We start from the raw sequence: 22,808 nt of genomic DNA on the forward strand, positions 1-22,808 counted from the left end.
CAGTGGGGGTCAGTGTGAGCGTGGGACTGTCCCCCATTGAGGGTCAGTGTGTGTGTGGGACCGTCCCCCAGTGAGGGTCAGTGTGTGCGTGGGACCATCCCCCAGTGAGGGTCAGTGTGTGTGTGGGACTGTCCCCCCAGTGGGGGTCAGTGTGAGCGTGGGACCATCCCCCAGTGAGGGTCAGTGTGTGTGTGGGATCGTTCCCCCAGTGAGGGTCAGTGTGTGTGTGTGTGGGTCCATTCCCCCCAGTGAGGGTCAGTGTGTGTGTGGGACCGTCCCCCCAGTGAGGGTCAGTGTGTGTGTGCGACCATCCCACAATGAGGGTCAGTGTGTGTGTGGGACCGTCCCCCAGTGAAGGTCAGTGTGTGTGGGACCGTCCCCCAGTGAAGGTCAGTGTGTGTGGGACTGTTCCCCAGTGAGAGTCAGTGTGTGTGTGGGACTGTCCCCCAGTGAGGATCAGTGTGTGTGTGGGACCGTCCCCCAGTGAGAGTCAGTGTGTGTGTGGGACCGTCCCCCAGTGAGGGTCAGTGTGTGTGTGTGGGACCTTCCCCCCAGTGAGAGTCAGTGTGTGTGTGGGACCTTCCCCCAGTGAGGGTCAGTGTGTGTGTGGGACTGTCCCCCAATGAGGGTCAGTGTGTGTGTGGGACCGTCCCCCAGTGAGTCAGTATGTGTGTGGGACTGTCCCCCAGTGAGGGTCAGTGTGTGTGGGACCGTCCCCCAGTGAGAGTCAGTGTGTGTGTGTGGGACTGTCCCCCAGTGAGGATCAGTGTGCGTGTGGGACCGTCCCCAGTGAGGGAACATCCCAGTGCGGTCGGATCGGTGGGTGTTCCGGAATCACGCCTGTTACTTGTACCTTGAATGACGGATTGATCAGCCGCGGCTCCTGGACTCTCATCCCCGGAATGAAGTGCCACCTCTTTCCAGTGATCTCTGTCCCGGCACAGGTCACCGCCCCCTGTCCGTCAGTGGTCCCCAGCTCCTGTCCGTCACGAGTGCCCCATCCTATTTCGGATCGGTCCCAGGTCCAAGATTCCTCCCGTACTGTTACCGCGCCCCACCAACACTGTAGATGTCCTTAATCTAATCGACCTCTAGTGTTCGGCCACGTCCTTCCCCAGCATCGAGGCCGTGACCGCCAGCTCAGTATCCCGACCCTGCCCCGTCCCGGCTCCGCCCTTGTGACAAACCCCACCAATCAAGCATAGAGCGCTGTAAATCCAAGCAATACCCACAAGCTGCTGGAGGAACTCAGCGGGCCGGGCCGGGCCGGGCCGTCGGGAAAGAGGCTCTCGGCTCGAAACGACGACTCCATAGATGCTGCCCGACCTGCTGGGTTTCTCCAGCATCTTGTGAGCGTCAATCAAACCCGAGCCGGTTCCCGACCCCGCCCCCAGCAGCACGCCCCGCCCATGACCCCGCCTCCAGCAACACGCTCCGCCCCTGACCCCGCCCCAGCACCTCCCGCCCTTGCCCCGCCCCCAGACCCTGACCCCGCCCTCTCCGTCCCATTATAGGCGGGAGGCCGGACTCTACCACTAATCCCCGTTTGGAGGGGTGAGGATGGGTTCCCGACTCAGGGACCGAGTGTCCGGGAGGCCAGGAACGGGGCCACTGCTAGCCGGAGGGGAGAGAATGGAAAATGATCAGAAAAGGAATGCCGCGAGATGGCTGCGTCGAGAGCTGGGACGGTGGCTCGCTTGCTGTCGGGGCAGGATAACCCCCTCTCCCGAGGGTGGTGAGTCTAGTTCAGGATATCGCCGAGGGGCCGAGTGGCGTCAGAACACGCCTGGTAACGGCTCCAGCGAGCGGTGAGCGGGGCGAGTCTGTGTCTAGAGTCCGTGCCGCCCCACCCCACCACACCCCCAGTTTCCCTGACAGACTGAGGTCCGCCGTCCCATCCTGTCCACTCTCCGACAGATCCCCCTTTCTTCCCCGCCTCGCCGACCTCCCCACTCCCTCTCAAACCTCTCATCACCCCTCACCCTCAAACACCCCCTCAACACCCTCACCCTCTCAAACCCCCCTCACCCTCTCACCCCCACTCCCTCTCAAACCTCTCATCACCCCTCACCCTCAAAACACCCCCTCAACACCCTCACCCTCTCAAACCCCCCCCACCCTCTCACCCCCACTCCCTCTCAAACCTCTCATCACCCCTCACCTCAAACACCCCCTCAACACCCTCACCCTCTCAAACCCCCCCCCACCCTCTCACCCCCACTCCCTCTCAACCTCTCATCACCCCTCACCCTCAAAACACCCCCTCAACACCCTCACCCTCTCACCCCCACTCCCTCTCAAACCTCTCATCACCCCTCACCCTCAAACACCCCCTCAACACCCTCACCCTCTCAAACCCCCCTTCACCCTCTCACCCCCACTCCCTCTCAAACCTCTCATCACCCCTCACCCTCAAAACACCCCCTCAACACCCTCACCCTCTCACCCCCACTCCCTCTCAAACCTCTCATCACCCCTCACCCTCAAAACACCCCCTCAACACCCTCACCCTCTCACCCCCACTCCCTCTCAAACCTCTCATCACCCCTCACCCTCAAAACACCCCAACACCCTCACCCTCTCACCCCCACTCCCTCTTAACCTCTCATCACCCCTCACCCTCAAAACACCCCCTCAACACCCTCACCCCTCAAACCCCCCCACCCTCTCACCCCCACTCCCTCTCAAACCTCTCATCACCCCTCACCCTCAAAACACCCCCTCAACACCCTCACCCTCTCACCCCCACTCCCTCTCAAACCTCTCATCACCCCTCACCCTCAAAACACCCCCTCAACACCCTCACCCTCTCAAACCCCCCCTCACCCTCTCACCCCCACTCCCTCTCAAACCTCTCATCACCCCTCACCCTCAAAACACCCCCTCAACACCCTCACCCTCTCACCCCCACTCCCCTCAAACCTCTCATCACCCCTCACCCTCAAACACCCCCTCAACACCCTCACCCTCTCAAACCCCCCCTCACCCTCTCACCCCCACTCCCTCTCAAACCTCTCATCACCCCCACCCTCAAAACACCCCCTCACACCCTCACCCTCTCAAACCCCCCTCACCCTCTCACCCCCCTCCCTCTCAAACCTCTCATCACCCCTCACCCTCAAAACACCCCCTCAACACCCTCACCCTCTCAAACCCCCCTCACCCTCTCACCCCCACTCCCTCTCAAACCTCTCATCACCCCTCACCCCTCAAAACACCCCCTCAACACCCTCACCCTCTCAAACCCCCCTCACCCCTCAACACCCTCACCCTCTCAAACCCCCCTCACCCTCTCACCCCCACTCCCTCTCAAACCTCTCATCACCCCTCACCCTCAAAACACCCCCTCAACACCCTCACCCTCTCAACCCCCCTCACCCTCTCACCCCCACTCCCTCTCAAACCTCTCATCACCCCTCACCCTCAAAACACCCCCTCAACACCCTCACCCCCACTCCCTCTCAAACCTCTCATCACCCCTCACCCTCAAAACACCCCCTCAACACCCTCACCCCCACTCCCTCTCAAACCTCTCATCACCCCTCACCCTCAAAACACCCCCTCAACACCCTCACCCTCTCACCCCCACTCCCTCTCAAACCTCTCATCACCCCTCACCCTCAAAACACCCCCTCAACACCCTCACCCTCTCAAACCCCCCTCACCCTCTCACCCCCACTCCCTCTCAAACCTCTCATCACCCCTCACCCTCAAAACACCCCCTCAACACCCTCACCCTCTCACCCCCACTCCCTCTCAAACCTCTCATCACCCCTCACCCTCAAAACACCCCCTCAACACCCTCACCCTCTCACCCCCACTCCCTCTCAAACCTCTCATCACCCCTCACCCTCAAAACACCCCCTCAACACCCTCACCCTCTCAAAACCCCCTCACCCTCTCACCCCCACTCCCTCTCAAACCTCTCATCACCCCTCACCCTCAAAACACCCCCTCAACACCCTCACCCTCTCACCCCCACTCCCTCTCAAACCTCTCATCACCCCTCACCCTCAAAACACCCCCTCAACACCCTCACCCTCTCACCCCCACTCCCTCTCAAACCTCTCATCACCCCTCACCCTCAAAACACCCCCTCAACATACTCACCCTCTCAAACCCCCCTCACCCTCTCACCCCCACTCCCTCTCAAACCTCTCATCACCCCTCACCCTCAAAACACCCCCTCAACACCCTCACCCTCTCAGCCCCACTCCCTCTCGAACCTCTCATCACCCCTCACCCTCAAAACACCCCCTCAACACACTCACCCTCTCAAACCCCCCTCACTCTCTCACCCCCACTCCCTCTCAAACCTCTCATCACCCCTCACCCTCAAAACACCCCCTCAACACCCTCACCCTCTCAAAACCCCTCACCCTCTCAAACCCCCCTCACCCTCTCACCCCCACTCCCTCTCAAACCTCTCATCACCCCTCACCCTCAAAACACCCCTCAACACCCTCACCCTCTCAAACCCCCCTCACCCTCTCACCCCCACTCCCTCTCAAACCTCTCATCACCCCTCACCCTCAAAACACCCCCTCAACACCCTCACCCTCTCACCCCCACTCCCTCTCGACCCCCTCACCCTCAAAACACCCCTCACCCTCTCAAACCCCCCTCACCCTCTCACCCCCACACTCCCTCTCAACCCTCATGCTCAAAACACCCCCTCAACCCCTCATCACCCCTCAACCCCTCATCACCCCTCACCCACTCAACACCCCTCACCTTCAAAACACCCCTCACCCTCACCACACCCTCTCACCCTCAAAACCCCCCTCATCCTCTCCACACCCTTCACCCTCAAAACACCCCCCTCACCCTCTCGACCCCCCTCACCCTCTCGACACCCCCCGTCACCCTCTCCCACCTCCATCTTCCCTCTCTCCTCTCTCTTTTCCCTTTCCCTCCCCCCTCTCACACCCTGCTTGCCCCTCCCTTTCCCTTTCACCCCGTCCGACACTCCAGACTTTCCCATTCTCTCCTCTCTCTCACACGCCTGATGCCTCGCACCCTCTCCTTGTCCCATCTCAGTCCCCTGCCTCTGACCTCGTTCCATGGAGAATCCACCAGGAACCCCTCCTGAAGGGCATCCTGTCATTCTGACTAGCTGGGGATGAGCTGTGTTGGGACGGGTGAGGCTAACTAGTTTGTGGAGAGGTAAGGGTGTGTTGGGTGGGAGTTACATTGCTGTCTCCTCTGCCTGTTACCAATCTCACCCTTTGCAAACAGCAGCCTCTGTTGTTCAAGTGAACATTTGCGAATGTTTTTCATGCTTTTACCCGCTACTCCCCTGCCTGTCCAGGTATCACTCAGTCACCAAGTGCTCTGTCCTGCCTTTTCCTTTCAGTGTTGGTTTGTCCCTTATCTCTGGACTTTATGGTGGCAACAGGATTTCTTGCTCCTTAAATGTGTGAATGATTCATTATTGAATTGTGACCTGGATCTGACCCAATAGTTTCTTGGGAAAGCTGTCTCATCACACAGTCAGTGTTCCCTGGCTCTCAGGAGCAGTTTGACATCTCCTCCCCTTCTGATTGCAGTTACAGAAATGTGTCAGCACTACTGGGCCATTTACCAACCGAACCCTGCAGTCTCTTGTCTGTCCAACAAAGCCTAAAGAATTAATCTAATCTGAATTCCCCCAGGTAGATTTAGGACACATTGTCACAAGAAGGAATCCAAGTCAGACTCCAGACAACCACTGCACTGCAGACACGAGTTTCCTATCCCAGTGAATGTGCACTTGAAACCTCCCGTTAAACCACACCAGATTCCGATTCAGATATAATTATCACATGGACATGCAAACACACAGTGAAATATGCTGTTTGCAATATGACCAGCACAAGCTGGGGGCAGCCTGCAAATTTCGGCTCCAACACAACACGTCCACAACGAACTGGCTTGTGGACTGACCTACCCCCACCCACATTATCTGCACAAATTACCCATCAACCAGCACCTGGCTGGGATTCAGGAGGAAGCAGGAATGTCCGGCAGGTTAGTCAGGGAGAAGCCAGTCTGCCAGATTCAGGAGGAAGCAGGAATGTCCGGCAGGTTAGTCAGGGAGAAGACAGCTTGCCAGATTCAGGAGGAAGCAGGAATGTCCGGCAGGTTAGTCAGGGAGAAGACAGCTTGCCAGATTCAGGAGATAGAGCATTTCTCCCCCTCTGGTTGAGGTGTGGGGTCCATCACTCTTGTACAGGTCACACCTGGCCCAGAAGAGGTCCCAAGCCCTGCCCCTACACCAAGTCTTAAGCTGCACGTTCATGGGGTATGTCCTTCTCATTCTGCCCTCAATAGCACGAGGCACTGGGGGGAATCTGGAGGTTACTGCCCAACCCCCCCACCCCCTGAATACCCGCTTGTTAACTCTCCCCTCAAACAGTTGCAGAGATTTACGTGGTTATATATCACCAGCTGCCTGTGCGCAACTATCAATTTGGATGTTGTAGCAGGCTTGATGGACTGGCATTGGTGTGGACCAAGTTGGCAGTACTGTGTGCACCAGACTCCTCTCCCTACAGCTTACCCCCTCTGTACCACCCTGTGCTTGGTGCTGTTCGCCCATGGCACCCACAGCAACCCCACCAAACAAGCCATACCCCCTATAATGAAAGACCAGCCCTTCCTCATCTTCTGGAACATTCCGACTGAGAAATGCAGCACTCACCGAGGGGTTGACCTCCACCTGGGTGACTATGGGATCGTGACCAATGAAAATGAAGTCTTTATGGGAGAGAACATCACCATATTTTACGTTGCACAGTTGGGCAAGTACCCATACTACCTGGGTGACGAACCAGTGAATGGGGGCTGCCCCCAGAACGCCAGCCTGAGGGAGCACAGCAGAGCGATGAGGGCTGACGTACACAGGTACTTATCCAGGAACTACAGGGGCCTGGCTGTTATTGACTGGGAAGAGTGGCGGCCCCTTTACTGGAGGAACTGGGGTTCCAAAATCATCTACAGGAACAAGTCACAGGACATTGTCCGAGCCCGGCATCCAGAAAGCTCTTCCCAGCAGGTCGAGAAGCAAGCCCAGGTGGAGTTTGACAAGGCCGCAAGGCTCTTCCTCAGCAGCACCCTGAAACTGGGCCAGCAGCTGAGACCGGCGGCACTCTGGGGCTTCTACCTCTTCCCCGACTGTTACAACTACCACTACGGGCCTGAGTATGCCGAGTACGATGGCCGCTGTCCCGCAGTCGAGATCGAACGCAACAACGACCTGGGCTGGTTGTGGGCACAGAGTAACGCTCTTTTCCCGTCCGTCTACGTGGAGGAACGGTTAAAGTCTTCCAAACGAGTCAGGCTCTATGCCAGATACCGAGTGACAGAGGCCATGCGAGTAGCACTGCTGTCGGGCTCCAAGTACACACGGCCTGTCTTTGTGTATGCCCGCTCGCACTACACTGAAACCCTCAAACCTTTGTCACAGGTGGGTGCATCTGGGTAGGAACTGGTTTGTTGGTGTTACGTGTACCATGAAACCAATGTATGTCAAAGATAAAAACTATCAGGGGCATGAGGGAGAATCTCACCGTGGGAGGGGCGGTGAGGGAGAATCTCACCGTGGGAGGGGCGGTGAGGGAGAATCTCACCGTGGGAGAGACGGTGAGGGAGAATCTCACCGTGGGGGGGTGGTGGTGAGGGAGAATCTCACCGTGGGGGGGGGCGGTGAGGGAGAATCTCACCGTGGGGGGGGGCGGTGAGGGAGAATCTCACCGTGGGAGGGGCGGTGAGGGAGAATCTCACCGTGGGAGATACGGTGAGGGAGAATCTCACCGTGGGGGGGGGGACGGTGAGGGAGAATCTCACTGGGGGGCAGTGAGGGAGAATATCACTGTGGGAGGGGCAGTGAGGGAGAATCTCACTGGGAGGGGCGGTGAGGGAGAATCTCACTGGGGGGGCGGTGAGGGAGAATCTCACTGGGAGGGGCGGTGAGGGAGAATCTCACTGGGGGGGCGGTGAGGGAGAATCTCACTGTGGGAGGGGCAGTGAGGGAGAATCTCACTGTGGGAGGGGCGGTGAGGGAGAATATCACCGTGGGGGCGGTGAGGGAGAATCTCACTGTGGGAGGGGCAGTGAGGGAGAATCTCACTGTAGGAGGGGCGGTGAGGGAGAATCTCACTGGGGGGCGGTGAGGGAGAATCTCACTGTAGGAGGGGGGGTGAGGGAGAATCTCGCTGGGGGGCGGTGAGGGAGAATCTCACTGTGGGAGGGGAGGTGAGGGAGAATATCACCGTGAGGGCAGTGAGGGAGAATATCACCGTGGGGGCAGTGAGGGAGAATCTCACTGTGGGAGGGGCAGTGAGGGAGAATCTCACTGTAGGAGGGGCGGTGAGGGAGAATCTCCTGGGGGGCGGTGAGGGAGAATCTCACTGGGGGGCGGTGAGGGAGAATCTCAATGTAGGAGGGGGGGTGAGGGAGAATCTCGCTGGGGGGCGGTGAGGGAGAATCTCACTGTGGGAGGGGAGGTGAGGGAGAATATCACCGTGAGGGCAGTGAGGGAGAATATCACCGTGGGGGCAGTGAGGGAGAATCTCACTGTGGGAGGGGCGGTGAGGGAGAATCTCACTGTAGGAGGGGGGGTGAGGGAGAATCTCGCTGGGGGGCGGTGAGGGAGAATCTCACTGTGGGAGGGGCGGTGAGGGAGTAGCACAGTGTGGGGGAGAATCTCACAGTGGGGGGGGGGGTTGGTGAGGGAGCATCCCCAATGTGGCAGGTTTAGTCCAGCTGCTGTTTCTCAGAGAAGGAAGCCGACACTCAAAACCAGTTTCTCTGCACCTAAAAACCTATTCACCTCCAACTCTCCCAGCTGGAACACAGAAAGGTACAGCACTTTGGGCCCACATTGTTTTTACTGAACACAATACCAAATTAAACCAATCCCATGTGCCAGCACAAGGTCGACATCTGTCCATCCCCTGGTCCTGTGCCTATCTAACAGCCTTTTAAACTTTTCAACACATTGGTTGTGTTTGCCTCCACCATCTCTCCAGGCACTCACCAAACTCTGTAAAATCAAAAAAAAACCTTCCTCACACATGTCCTTTGAAGTCTTCCTTTCTCACCTTAAATCTATGCCATTTCCATCCTGGGGAAATGACTGTTAGTCCACCTTATCTGAGCCTCTCATACCTTTATAAACTTCTCTCAGGTCTCCCTTCAGACTCTGACACGCCAGAAAAAAACATCCAAATTTGTCCCACCTCTCCTTATAGCTCAAACACGAGGTAATCTGCAGGTGCTGGAAATTCAAGCAACATGCTGGTGAATGCAGCAGGCCAGGCAGCATCTATAGGAAGAGGTACAGTCGACGTTTTGGGCTGAGAGGGTCCCAGCCCGAAACGTCGACTGTACCTCTTCCTGTAGATATCTCCTTATAGTTAATGCTTTCTAATCCAGGCAGCGTGCTGGTGAACCTCCTCCGCACCCTTTCCAAAGCCTCCACACCCTTCCTGTAATCAGGGGATCAGAACTGCACATGATAATTCTGCCTACACAGATGCAACATGAGTTCTTGACATAGTCATTGTTGCAAATGCTGGGGAGCGTGTGGTACATCTTCTTTACCAGCCTTTCAGTAGTCAGCCTTTCAGTAGTTATGGACTTGCACCCCAAGATCTCTCTGTACGTCGGTGTTGTCCTTTACTGTACACTTCCCCTCATTTCTATCCTGTCAAGGTGCAACATCCCACTTTCCAGGATTAAACTCCCTCTGCCATCTCTCCGCCCACTGATCTATATCCTACTGTATTATCTGATGTCCTTCTTCACTGTCCACAACTCCTCCAATGTTTGAAGGATCATTAACTGTGTTTTTTCTCTCTACTGATATTGCCTGGCATGCTGAGTGCTTCCAGCATTTCCCATATTTTATTTACACATTTATCCTACATTTTATCCCTAAGTCCAGAGAGCTCATGAGTGGAGCTATTCAAATGGAGCTCTGTAGGTTTTTAAACTCGTCCCTCCACTCTGCCAATCTAAGTTCCTTTCTGCTGAGAACAAGGCCAGCCTCCTTTCTTTACATTGTCCCTGAGGAGCATGTTAATGAAGGGTCCGTCTGCATCGCTCCAGCCACTCCCAGAACACTTCCTGCAGATCGTTCCCCACCCGGGAACTGCTGACCCTGACTTCCTGTTGACAGGATTAGCCCACATCCCGTTAGCTCGCTCACTCCCCGATCTTCTGGATGGTTATTGTTAATGCTTCAGCTGTTGTTAATCATTCATCTCCCTCCCCCCTCCCCCAGTCACCTCCTCCAGGCTCTCCCATCCCTCTCCTTTCCCTGCAGCCCCCCCCATGTCGCCCTTCCCTCCTCATCCAGTGCCTTGTGTTACAGGTTGATCTGATCCACACCGTTGGGGAGATTGCAGCCTTGGGGGCGAGTGGAATAGTTCTCTGGGGGTCTCTCGACTTCTCCAGGACCACAGTAAGGAGCATGGTCTTGCACCCATTTCCCTTACACATTCGCACTGGCGTGCATCACACCTAATTGCACCCAATTTCCTTTACAGACACATCGGCATGCTTCACCCTCCTGATCACACTCACTTCCCTTACAATCACAAAGTACTTCACACACCTGCTCACACTCACTTCCCTTACATACTCTCACTGACGAGTTTCACCCTCCTGATCACACTCACTTCCCTTACAATCACAAAGTGCTTCACACACCTGATCACACTCACTTCCCTTACACACTCTCACTGACGAGCTTCACACACCTGCTCACACTCACTTCCCTTACACACTCTCACTGACGAGCTTCACACACCTGCTCACACTCACTTCCCTTACACACTCTCACTGATGAGCTTCACACACATGCTCACACTCACTTCCCTTACACACTCTCACTGACGAGCTTCACACACCTGCTCACACTCACTTCCCTTACACACTCTCACTGATGAGCTTCACACACCTGCTCACACTCACTTCCCTTACACACTCTCACTGACGAGCTTCACACTCACTTCCCTGACACACTCTCACTGACGAGCTTCACACACCTGCTTACACTCACTTCCCTTACACACTCTCACTGACGAGCTTCACACACCTGCTCACACTCACTTCCCTTACACACTCTCACTGATGAGCTTCACACACCTGCTCACACTCACTTCCCTTACACACTCTCACTGACGAGCTTCACACTCACTTCCCTGACACACTCTCACTGACGAGCTTCACACACCTGCTTACACTCACTTCCCTTACACACTCTCACTGACGAGCTTCACACTCCTGCTCACACTCATTTCCTTTACACACTCTCACTGACGAGCTTCACGCATCTGCTCACACTCACTTCCCTGACACACTGACACTGGCATACTTCATACACCCGCGTGGTATAATGACCCGTTGTTTTGTGGTGACATCATTGGGGATAGACTCAGATTCATGCAGACAGAAACAGGCCCTTCAGCCCAGCTGGTCCATGCCAACCAAGTTACTCATACAAGCTAGTCAGATATACCTGTTTTTGGCTCGTATCCTCTAAAATGTACCTACCCATGTACATATCTCATATCCTCTAAAACATACCCATCAATGTACATGTCCAACTACCTTTTAAATGTTGTTAATTTACCTGTTTCAATCATTTCCTCTGGCAGCTCATTCCATAAACTGACCACCCTTTGGGTGAAAATATTGCCTCTCAGGTCCCTATTAAATATCCCCCCCCCCCACCCCCCTCCATCTTAAAACTATGCCCTCCATTTCTTGATACTCCAATCCTGAGGAAAAAAGACTGTGGATATTGGCCACCTATGCTTCTAATTTGATACACTTCTTTAAGATCACCCCTCACTCTCAATGCTCCAGTGGAGCTGTAGGTGGGTTTTGGGGGTTTACACCGTGAAATGTGTGGGCGGTCACTGACGGACTAGGGTCACCGAGTTCTGCTACATCACTGCACAGAAATACCCCAAGAGTCCAAAACCAGGAAGAGCTGAGCCACAGAGAGCGCGGAGGATATTCATGAGGACATTGCTGGAATTTGAGGGGCTGTGCAGAGAAGAGCCACAACTTTTTCACCCAGAGGGCAGTGGGTATATGGAATGGGCTGCCAGAGGAAGTAGTTGAAGCAGGTACATGAAAAACATTTAAAAGATACAAGGAACTGAGACAAGCACCTTGGTGGACTGAAGGGCATTTCTGTGCTGAGTGATTGTGCCCATTTAGGACCTCAGCAGAAGCCGTTGCTGTGATCTATCACATGACTGCACTGAATGATCCTCCTGGTTACCTTCCTGCTGCCGGCCTCAGTGGATCTGTCAGCTGGACCTGGTGGGTTTGGTCAGGGAGGTCTCAACGGCTTGCTGGCAAAACGAGAAAGGAGCTGACGGCCAACCAGCCAGGGTTGAGTGTTGCCAAATCACGTCGATGTTGTTGTCACGGTGAGGTACAGATATTGGAATTGGTTTATTATTGTCATATGTACTGTACTGAGATACAGCGAAAGGCTTGTCTTGCATACTGTCCTTTCAAATCGGATCATTACACATTGAGGTAGAACAAGGGAAAACAGTCACAGCGCAGAATAAAGTGTTCTAGTCACAGAGGAAGTGTGTGGATGATGTACAGTAAATCTGCGGAAGTTTGTTAGAGTGTTCAGCGACAAGCCCAGTCTCCTTAGACTTCTCAGAAAGTTGAGGTACTGGCCCACCTTTATCACGATTGCATCTGTGTGTTGGGCCCAGCACAGGAAACCCGAGATGTTAACGCACAGGAATTGGAAGGTGCTGACATTCTGTGTCCTCCTCTGTCCATGCAGGAAAACTGCCAGAGTGTGAAGGATAATCTGAAAAGCATCCTGGGCCCCTACATTTTGAATGTGACAATGGCCGCCCGTTTGTGCAGTCACACACTGTGCAGGAAACACGGGAGATGTTACCGCAAGTGGCCCGAGGATGATGCCTTCTTACACCTGAGTCACAAGTCCTTCCACATGGTGACCCGAGAAAGAATCTACGTTAAAGGCCGTCTCAGGCGCTCGGACCAGAGGTGGATTCGAGCCCACTTCCACTGTCAGTGCTACAAGGGCTGGAGTGGTTTACGATGCAGCCACTTTGAGGTCAGCTCAGCGGCGCCTTGTACGGAACAGTCCATCTTCACCATGGCTTTCCTCCCACTGCTGATCCAGTTCCTCTGCTGACAGGAGCCGGCTTTCCCAAAATGAAGACAACTTCCTGAAAGTTACTAAGTTGACTGGCATTGTTAATTCTACATGATTGTTGTTGCTGTTACACACAAAGCTATAGAATCAGGCCATTTGGTCCATTTAGTCCATGACAAACTATTAAGCTGCCTAGTCCCATTGACCTGCACCTGGACCATAGCGCTCCATACTCCTCCCATGAAATCAAGCCTGCATCCACCAGTTCTGCTGGCAGCTCATTCCACAATCTCACCGCCCAAATTACCCCTCAGCTTCCCCTTCAATATTTCACCTTTCACCCTTGACCCAGAACATGTAGTTGTAGTTTCATCCAACCTCAGTGGAAATGGCCTGTTTGCATTTACCTTATCTATAGCCCTGATACAGGATATTTCAGGTCCCTGCCTCCACCTCCCCATTGGACGGAGAGTTCCAGATTCCAGCCACTTGCTCATGTGAAAATAGTTCCCCCCCCAACCCTCCCTCTCGCTTTAACCTGTGTCCTCATGTCATCCACACCCACCATAGGGAAAATATTTCTACTACCTCACTATCCAGTCCTACTTTCCCACACCTCTATTGGGTCCTCCAGGGAAGACAAGTTCAGCCTCTCCAGCAGGTAACATCCTAGTGAGTATTCTCTGCATCTCCTCCATTGATTGAGTTATAATCACTGTTCTCAATTGCCCGACCTAGCTCACTTCTCAATAAAGGTTTAGAGCAGCCCCTTCCCTAATTGGATTATCTAGATACTGTGCCAAGAAACCCACCTTGCAACTTCTGCTCCGCCCATGCCTCTTGCATGGTGGAGATCTGGACCGCCTATGGGGAAAATGAAGTTACTCACAACACAGACTGAAGTTTTTACATCTTTCCATAACCTGAGACAGATCTGTTCCTCCATCTCCCACTGGCCAAGTTTGTCACCCCATCATTTTTAATCCTGAGTTCCCCCCGAACTTTCTCAGTGGATGAGCCCCGGTACGTTTTCTCTGCACGCAGCAGATAGGAAGAGTTCCCAACCTGAGGCCCACTGACCACGCAGTTAACGACAGGGATCCATGACGAAAGAAAGGTCGGGCACCTCTGGTTTAGTTGGATATAGACCAAATCTGAACAAATGGGATTTAGGAGGTAATCTCGGTCGGCATGCTGATAAACACTGGGACTTTATTGAATCAATGACTACAGTTCACTGTGTCTTGGATGTAAAATGTTCCGAGTTGCTGTGTCTGGGAGTTCAGTTGCTACCAGCACACCGTCCTTGGTCACGGAGCGACGTCCCCATGGGACATTAACCAGACTGGGCGACATTTACCATGGTGGTGTTTTCACCTCTTGGGGTCAGCTGTTGTCATGCGACCAAGAGAAACCCTGAGGGAAATTCAGGTAAACACGAGCAAATCTGCAAATGCTGGAAATTCAAGCAATGCACACAAAATGCTGGTGAACGCAGCAGGCCAGGCAGCATCTATAAGAAGAAACACAGTCGATGTTTCAGGCCGAGACCCTTCGTCAGGACTAGAACAAAGAACATAGAATAGTACAGCACAGTACAGGCCCTTCGGCCCACAATGTTGTGCCGACCCTCAAACCCTGCCTCCCATATAAGCCCCCACCTTAGATTCCTCCATATACCTGTCTAGTAGTCTCTTAAACTTCACTAGTGCATCTGCCTCCACCACTGACTCAGGCAGTGCATTCCACGCACCAACCACTCTCTGAGTAAAAAAGCTTCCCCTAATATCCCCCTTGGGCCCCTAATATGGCCCGATCATTGAGGGTGTTTAAGGAGGAGATTGACAGGTATCTAATTAGTCAGGGTATCAAGGGATATGGGGAAAAAGCCAGAAATTGGAACTAGATGGGTGAATAGTGTAGCTCATGGGGGAGCTGCGGAGCAGACTCGATGGGCCGAATGGGCTACTTCTGCTCCTTTGTCTTGTGATTTTGAACTTCCCACCCCTTACCTTAAAGCCATGTCCTCTTGTATTGAGCAGTGGTGCCCTGGGGAAGAGGCGCTGGCTATCCACTCTATCTATTCCTCTTATTATCTTGTACATCTCTATCATGTCTCCTCTCATCCTCCTTCTCTCCAAAGAGTAAAGCCCTAGCTCCCTTAATCTCTGATCATAATGCATACTTTCTAAACCAGGCAGCATCCTGGTAAATCTCCTCTGTACCCTTTCCAATGCTTCCACATCCTTCCTGACTAACTGAAGGAAGAGCTAGTAAGAGATTTGAAAGTGGGAGGGGGAGGGGGAGACCTGAAATGATAGGAGAAGACAGGAGAGGGAGGGATGGAGCCAAGAGCTGAACAGTTGATTGGCAAAAAGGATATGAGAGGATAATGGGACGGGAGCCTAGGGAGAAAGAAAAGGGGAGGGGAACACCAGACGAAGATGGAGAACAGGCAAGGAGTTATAGTGAGAGGGAAAGAGAGAAGAAAAATAATAAATAAATAAATAAATAAATAAATGAGGGGTGGAGGGAGGTGGGGCATTAACGGAAGTTTGAGAAGTCAATGTTCATGCCATCAGGTTGGAGGCTACCCAGACGGAATAAAGGTGTTGTTCCTCCAACCTGAGTGTGGCTTCATCTCGACAGTAGAGGAGGCTGTGAATTGACATATCGGAATGGGACGTGGAAAGTGAAATTCAGGTTCCTGGCCTTGACATGGCCCATCCTGTGTCCCTGTCCCGCGCTCCGTGGTACTGCTTCGGCCCGGCCTCGCCTCAATCCTGCGTCCCGCTGCGCTCTCATCCCGCATTCCTTCCCGTGCCCCCGCGCCGCACCCCTGTCCTGCTGGAGGAAGTCCGCTAGTCGACGAATCGGGCCGCCAGAACACGATATCTGACATTGGGCGCTACATTGTCCAAGCAACACACACAAAAATGCTGCAGCAACTCAGCAGGCCAGGCAGCATCAACGAAGAAGAGTACAGTCGACGTTTCGGATCGGGATCCTTCATCGGTACACTCATCGAGAGCCTTCAGTAATCAGCGGGGTGGACAAAGGAGAGGCAGTGGATGTCATTTACTTGGATTTTCAAAAGGTATTTGATAAGGATGATTCCGAGAATGAAAGGGTTAACATATGAGGGACGTTTGGCAGCTTTGGGCCTGTACTCATTGGAATTTAGAAGAATGCGTGGGAGATCTCATTGAAACTTACCGGATGTTGGGAGGACTAGATAAGGTGGATATGGAGAGGATGTTTCCTGTGTTGGGGGTGTCCACAACTTTCAGAACTAGCGCGCGCAGCCTCAAAATTGAAGGGCGACCTTTTACAACAGAGGTAAGGATGTCTTATTTTTTAAACCAGAGAGTAGTGAATCTATGGAAAGCTCTGCCACAGGCTGCGGTGGAGGCTAAGTCCGTCGGTATATTTAAAGCGGAAGTTGATAGTTTCCTGATTGATCGGGCGTCAAAAGATATGGTGAGGAGGCAGGTGTATGGGGTTGAGTGGAATCCGGGATCAGCCATGATAGAATGGCGGAGCAGACTCGATGGACTGAATGGCCTAATTCTGCTCCTATGTTTTGTGGTTTTATCAGGACTGAGTCCTGATGAAGGGTCTTGGGCCGAAACGTTTACTGTTTACTCTTTTCCATAGATGCTGCCTGGCCTGCTGAGTTCCTCCAGCATCTTGTTTGTGTTGCTTGGATTTCCAGATTCCGCAGTTTGTGATTGGACTGAGAGTTTACCCTTCCACGAGCCATCTCAGTCCCCTGTCCCTCCCCTGTGGCTTGCAGCCGTCACAGTAGGCGGGAGTAAGTGACTTTAGACGAGGGCACAGGAGAAAGTGAAGGAACTAGGTAGCTGGTTTAATACTGTTACACATCATGTTTTGTAAACGATCCGCACAGTTTCATTTCAGTGCATCGAGGCGGTACAAGGGGAAGAAAATAACAATGCAGAAAAAAACGTCTCTATTACCTCAAAACTGGAAGAACTACCAGATGATTCAGAACGTTCAGCTGCAGCGGCTTCCTTGTTAGCCTTGCCTTCTGCTCAACAGGAAGGAGCCAGTGCTCAAGGCCCTGCCGATGCCTCCAAGTCTGTAATTTATAGTAATTAAGATCAATTTGGATCTCACGGGCAGAACTCATGCATTGTTGTGCAGATTTCTTCTCTGCAGCTTCATTCTCCAGCTCGCTAGAAAACAGCCAGTGGTCAAGACCCCGTCGATCACCCCAGGCCTGCTCTCTGTAGTAGTCTGGGTCCTTTGGTTCCCGATTACAGATCCTGGTGGTTTGAGTGGATTGTTGAGTAGTGGTGTTCTCAGCGGGATTGCTGTTTTGGTTACTGAAAGACAGGAGTGGTCATTCCCAAGCTGGAACATTTGATGCTGTCTGGCTGGGCGGCTTCAGTGGGTAGGCTATGTTTAGGAATGGCACTGAAAATGACCTGGATGGACTTTCATCAACATCAAGGAAATCACAAGTGGAACGTGGTGGAGGGACTGCAAAAAAGGAAAATGTCTGTCAGCTCTGTGAGAAACCTGGGGAGCTACTGCTTTGTGAGGGACAGTGCTGCGGTGCCTTCCACTTGACATGCCCAGGTTTAAGCAAAGTGCCCGAAGGAAAGTTTATGTGCAGTGAATGTACTACAGGTATTCATACTTGCTTTGTATGTGAAGAAAATGAGAAAGATGTGAAGCGATGTCTTACGCCACTCTGTGGGAAGTTTTATCACATGGAATGCATTACGAAGTACTCCCCCACTCTACTGCGGAACAAAGGATTCAGATGCTCAATCCATGTCTGTCTATCTTGTTATGCCTGCAACCCTACTCCGCAGGCACTCCATATGAAGGCTGATACAACTATGAATTTGGAATTTTACCTCATGGCTGTTTGCTTTTATTTCCTTTTCAGCCTGAACGATATTGTTGATGGCTGTTTCAAGATCTCGCTTAGCCTGCAGGCAATTAGTTAAGGAATTGGAAGCTGGCACTCTCCCCAGCATGGGCGTGTATTGAATTCATCTTGGCCTTAGCCGATGTCCCGCTCGAGCCGTCACTTCACCCGCCCGTAACCTTCAGCCGACCGCAGTTGTAGGATCAAGATGACAACTGATGATTTGAGGGGATCTCTTCGAAAGTTAGAACAAGGACTTCGCTTGTTGAATTATCCTCAAGATATTGATTGTAATGGTCTTGCAAAAAGTCCAGCTGCCCTTCTGCCAATCATGAGCTATGCCTTCACCTCATATTCCACATATGTGACTGAGCAGCTAATAGCGTCTGGAGTGGAACTTGTGGGGAAAAAAATGACACTCGTTTTTCTGATGCTGTTTACAAGGTGTTACGAGACCAGTTCCAGTATAAACCAGCGCTTTTAAAGGAACAAGTTCTGCTCTGTGGATTTGCAAAACGAAGATACAGCTTTTACGTGACATAATAAGCCTTGTGACAAAAAAGCACAAGGAGTTAAGCAACCTCAACAAGGATAAGACACGCTCAAGTAAAAATTCACATTATCCTGTAAAAGTTTCATCACGATTTAAATATGAAAGGCACCTTACTGAAAGTTTCCCATGTGAAACGAATGAAGCAATAAGGCCTTTAATGGAGCGTCATTTACCTAGTAATGATAGAAAAACAACTGGTATTTCATCAATTCATGAAAATGATATTATTGAAGACAAGTCAAGACAAGACTGGCTCTTTTCATAGAACATAGAATAGTACAGCACAGTACAGGCCCTTCTGCCCACAATGTTGTGCTGACCCTCAAACTCTGCCTCCCATATAAGCCCCCACCTTAAATTCCTCCATATACCTGTCTAGTAGTCTCTTAAACTTCACTAGTGTATCTGCCTCCACCACTGACTCAGGCAGTGCATTCCACGCACCAACCCTATCTACCTGTGGGGCAACTTTCAGGGATCTGTGGACATCTACACCCAGATCCCTCTGCTCCTCCACACTACCAAGTATCCTGTCATTTACTTTGTACTCTGCCTTGGAATTTGTCCTTCCAAAGTGTACCACCTTTCGAGGGACAGATTGTTGTCATGACCTCACGTCACAAGCTCTTTAGCGCCTTCCGACATTCTGACGTCATCATTCGAGATTTGGCCCACAATGGCGGTACAGGTATCATCCGCTAGCTTGTAGATGGAGTTAGACCACAGAGTCATGAGTGTACAGGGAGAAGAGTAGGGAGCTACGGACAAAGATAATCGAGGCAGAGGTGTTGCTGCCAATCCTTACTGACTGAGCCTGAGAGCATGGAAGGACCCCAGATAGAAGACAGTGTTCCTGAGTTTAGGCAGTGGATGTGTACAGAGGAATGGTCAGAGCTGTCGAGTGGGGTTAGAGTGCGGACTGGCACAGGACTGTGGGGAGAGAGTGGGACAGTGGGATTAGTGTGGGATTGACACAGGGCTATGAGGAGAGAGTGGGACAGTGGGATTAGTGTGGGGACTGACACGGGACTGTGGGAGAGAGTGGGACAGTGGGATTAGTGTCAGACTGACACAGGGCTGTGGAGAGGGAGTGGGACAGTGGGATTAGTGTGGGGATTGACACAGGACTGTGGGAGAGAGTGGGACAGTGGGATTCGTGTGGGGATTGACAGGACTGTGGGAGAGAGTGGGACAGTGGGATTAGTGTGGGGATTGACACAGGACTGTGGGAGAGAGTGGGACAGTGGGATTAGTGTGAGACTGACACAGGGCTGTGGGGAGAGAGTAGGACAGTGGGATTAGTGTGGGGACTGACACAGGACTGTGGGAGAGAGTGGGACAGTGGGATTAGTGTGGGGACTGACACAGGGCTGTGGGGAGAGAGTGGGACAGTGGGATTAGTGTGGGGACTGACACAGGACTGTGGGAGAGAGTGGGACAGTGGGATTAGTGTGGGGACTGACACAGGGCTGTTGGGAGAGAGTGGGACAGTGGGATTAGTGTGGGGACTGACACAGGACTGTGGGAGAGAGTGGGACAGTGGGATTAGTGTGGGGACTGACACAGGACTGTGGGAGAGAGTGGAACAGTGGGATTAGTGTGGGGACTGACACAGGACTGTGGGGAGAGAGTGGGACAGTGGGATTAGTGTGGGGACTGACACAGGACTGTGGGAGAGAGTGGGACAGTGGGATTAGTGTGGGGACTGACACAGGGCTGTTGGGAGAGAGTGGGACAGTGGGATTAGTGTGGGGACTGACACAGGGCTGTGGAGAGGGAGTGGGACAGTGGGATTAGTGTGGGGATTGACACAGGACTGTGGGAGAGAGTGGGACAGTGGGATTCGTGTGGGGATTGACAGGACTGTGGGAGAGAGTGGGACAGTGGGATTAGTGTGGGGATTGACACAGGACTGTGGGAGAGAGTGGGACAGTGGGATTAGTGTGAGACTGACACAGGGCTGTGGGGAGAGAGTAGGACAGTGGGATTAGTGTGGGGACTGACACAGGACTGTGGGAGAGAGTGGGACAGTGGGATTAGTGTGGGGACTGACACAGGGCTGTGGGGAGAGAGTGGGACAGTGGGATTAGTGTGGGGACTGACACAGGACTGTGGGAGAGAGTGGGACAGTGGGATTAGTGTGGGGACTGACACAGGGCTGTTGGGAGAGAGTGGGACAGTGGGATTAGTGTGGGGACTGACACAGGACTGTGGGAGAGAGTGGGACAGTGGGATTAGTGTGGGGACTGACACAGGACTGTGGGAGAGAGTGGAACAGTGGGATTAGTGTGGGGACTGACACAGGACTGTGGGGAGAGAGTGGGACAGTGGGATTAGTGTGGGGACTGACACAGGACTGTGGGAGAGAGTGGGACAGTGGGATTAGTGTGGGGACTGACACAGGGCTGTTGGGAGAGAGTGGGACAGTGGGATTAGTGTGGGGACTGACACAGGGCTGTGGGGAGAGAGTGGGACAGTGGGATTAGTGTGGGGACTGACACAGGACTGTGGGAGAGAGTGAGACAGTGGGATTAGTGTGGGGACTGACACAGGACTGTGGGGAGAGAGTGGGACAGTGGGATTAGTGTGGGGACTGACACAGGGCTGTGGGAGAGAGTGGGGATTAATATGGGAGGGTATGTGAATGTCGTAGTGGTAGATTGAGCCGACGGCAGGTTCAGGCAGGTACGGTGTCTGTATTCTGCTGTGTTAGCAGAGTGTGTTGTGTACAGTAGAGCCTTTGGGATCCTGTGGTGTGACAGGTTCGTGTGGTGTGTCCCGTGGTAGAGGTGGTTGTTGGATCCCATGGGCGGCGATGGATGTAAGGCGGGCGAGAGCTGGGTGTATCCCGTGATGGGTGGCTGTGTGCAGTAGTAGAAGATCATGTCCATTGTGGTGGTGCGTTCTCCAGGGACACCGTGTTGGGCCTGGCAGACTGTGGGGCCTGGCGTGTTTGACCTGTTGTTGCGGGTCGCTGGACTTCTGGCGCTGCCGCACTGCCCAGGTCTGTTACCAACTTACTGAGGGCAGGACCCGGCTGAGCCGGCGGGCTTCCTGCAAATCCCGCAGACCCACGGTCCGTTTAACAAGCACTCGCTTTCTTTTCCCGACACTCTGGGTGTATTGAAGACGGAGATTCAGAGGTTCTTGATTGGCCACGGCTTACGGGGAGAAGGCCAGGGAAAGCCTCGGTCCACAGGTGTCTAATATCAGCGCCTCCAGGCGGCCCGCTTTCCGTGCACGCTGAAGAGAAGCGCCTCTCTTTTCCTTCCGGCCTTCCCCGCTCGCTCTGTGAGTCTCTGTGCTTTGATTCCTGGGACGTTACCCTCCTTGCCCTCAGGCCTTGCCCTCCTGGTGAAATTCTCTGGCTTGAATGTGTCCTGAAGAAGGGTCTCGGTCAGAAACGTCGATTCCCCTCCAGTGAAGCTGCCTGACCTGCTGGGTCCCTCCAGCTCTTTGTGTGTGTTGGTCAGGTTTTCCAGCATCTGCAGAATCTCTCGTGATTGCGGTTTGAAGGGAATTAGCTGCTGCTGAACCACGTGGGTGTTGCGGCTTCAGGCTTCTGTACCTCCTGTCCGATGGGAGCTGGGAGAAGATGGCATGGGCCGGATGGTGGGAATCTTTGCACGTTGTCTTCCTGGGGCACAGTCTCCTGAAGATACTACCGACGGAGGGGAGGGGAGGGCAGGGGAGGGGAGGGGATGCATTGGGTTGATCCACTATTCTCTGCAGTTTCTTATCGATCGCAATACCGGGCACAGGAACAAGCTTCTCTGTTCCGCCGCGCCGCGCCTGCTTCACCCATGATGCAGGCTAATCTAATCAGCTGCCTGCTCATGGTCCGTGTCTCCCCGTTCCCCGTCCGTTCCACGTTTATCGGCCCTTAAAAGTCGTTATTGTATTTGCTTTCACCACCTCCCCCGGCAGCTCTTTCCAGACACGCACCACTTGCAAATTTCCTTTGAACTTTCCCCCTCTCTGCCCTCTAGTATTTGACATTTGCGGGATGGAGATGAGTCTTTACCAGAGGAGGTGTGAGGTGCTCCTTCCCTCCGCTCGCGTGCAGGTCACCCTTGGGCGAAGTGTAGCACCTGTTTAGCCCCCATCAGTGTCAGGTGAAGCCGTGGGAGGAGGTGGTGGATGGTCGTATGAGCCTCTGGTGCACATCACAAGTCCTGGTTATGTGACCACTGACGCCAAGT

General features: G+C 53.3%; 1 protein-coding gene across 1 annotated transcript; it reads left to right on the top strand.

The window, feature by feature from the left end:
- The first annotated feature begins 1,560 nt into the window (after nucleotides 1-1,560).
- LOC140211299 (hyaluronidase-like) lies at nucleotides 1,561-14,337 on the top strand. The gene is made up of 4 exons (XM_072281009.1): nucleotides 1,561-1,808; nucleotides 6,592-7,447; nucleotides 10,358-10,447; nucleotides 12,809-14,337. The coding sequence occupies exons 1-4, from the start codon at nucleotides 1,561-1,563 to the stop codon at nucleotides 13,187-13,189; spliced, it is 1,575 nt and encodes a 524-aa protein (XP_072137110.1). The 3' UTR covers nucleotides 13,190-14,337.
- Nucleotides 14,338-22,808: the final 8,471 nt, after the last annotated feature.

This window comes from Mobula birostris, chromosome 16 (assembly GCF_030028105.1).
Source record: "Mobula birostris isolate sMobBir1 chromosome 16, sMobBir1.hap1, whole genome shotgun sequence".
In the NCBI taxonomy this organism is placed as follows: Eukaryota; Metazoa; Chordata; class Chondrichthyes; order Myliobatiformes; family Myliobatidae; genus Mobula; species Mobula birostris.

Excerpts from the sequence above, each read along its gene's own strand:
- LOC140211299 (XM_072281009.1), top strand. The coding sequence starts at position 1,561 with ATGGGTTCCCGACTCAGGGACCGAGTGTCCGGGAGGCCAGGAACGGGG. Across the intron at positions 1,809-6,591 it reads GGTAACGGCTCCAGCGAGCG|CAACCCCACCAAACAAGCCA; the intron begins GTGAGCGGGGCG and ends TGGCACCCACAG. Across the intron at positions 10,448-12,808 it reads TCGACTTCTCCAGGACCACA|GAAAACTGCCAGAGTGTGAA; the intron begins GTAAGGAGCATG and ends CTGTCCATGCAG.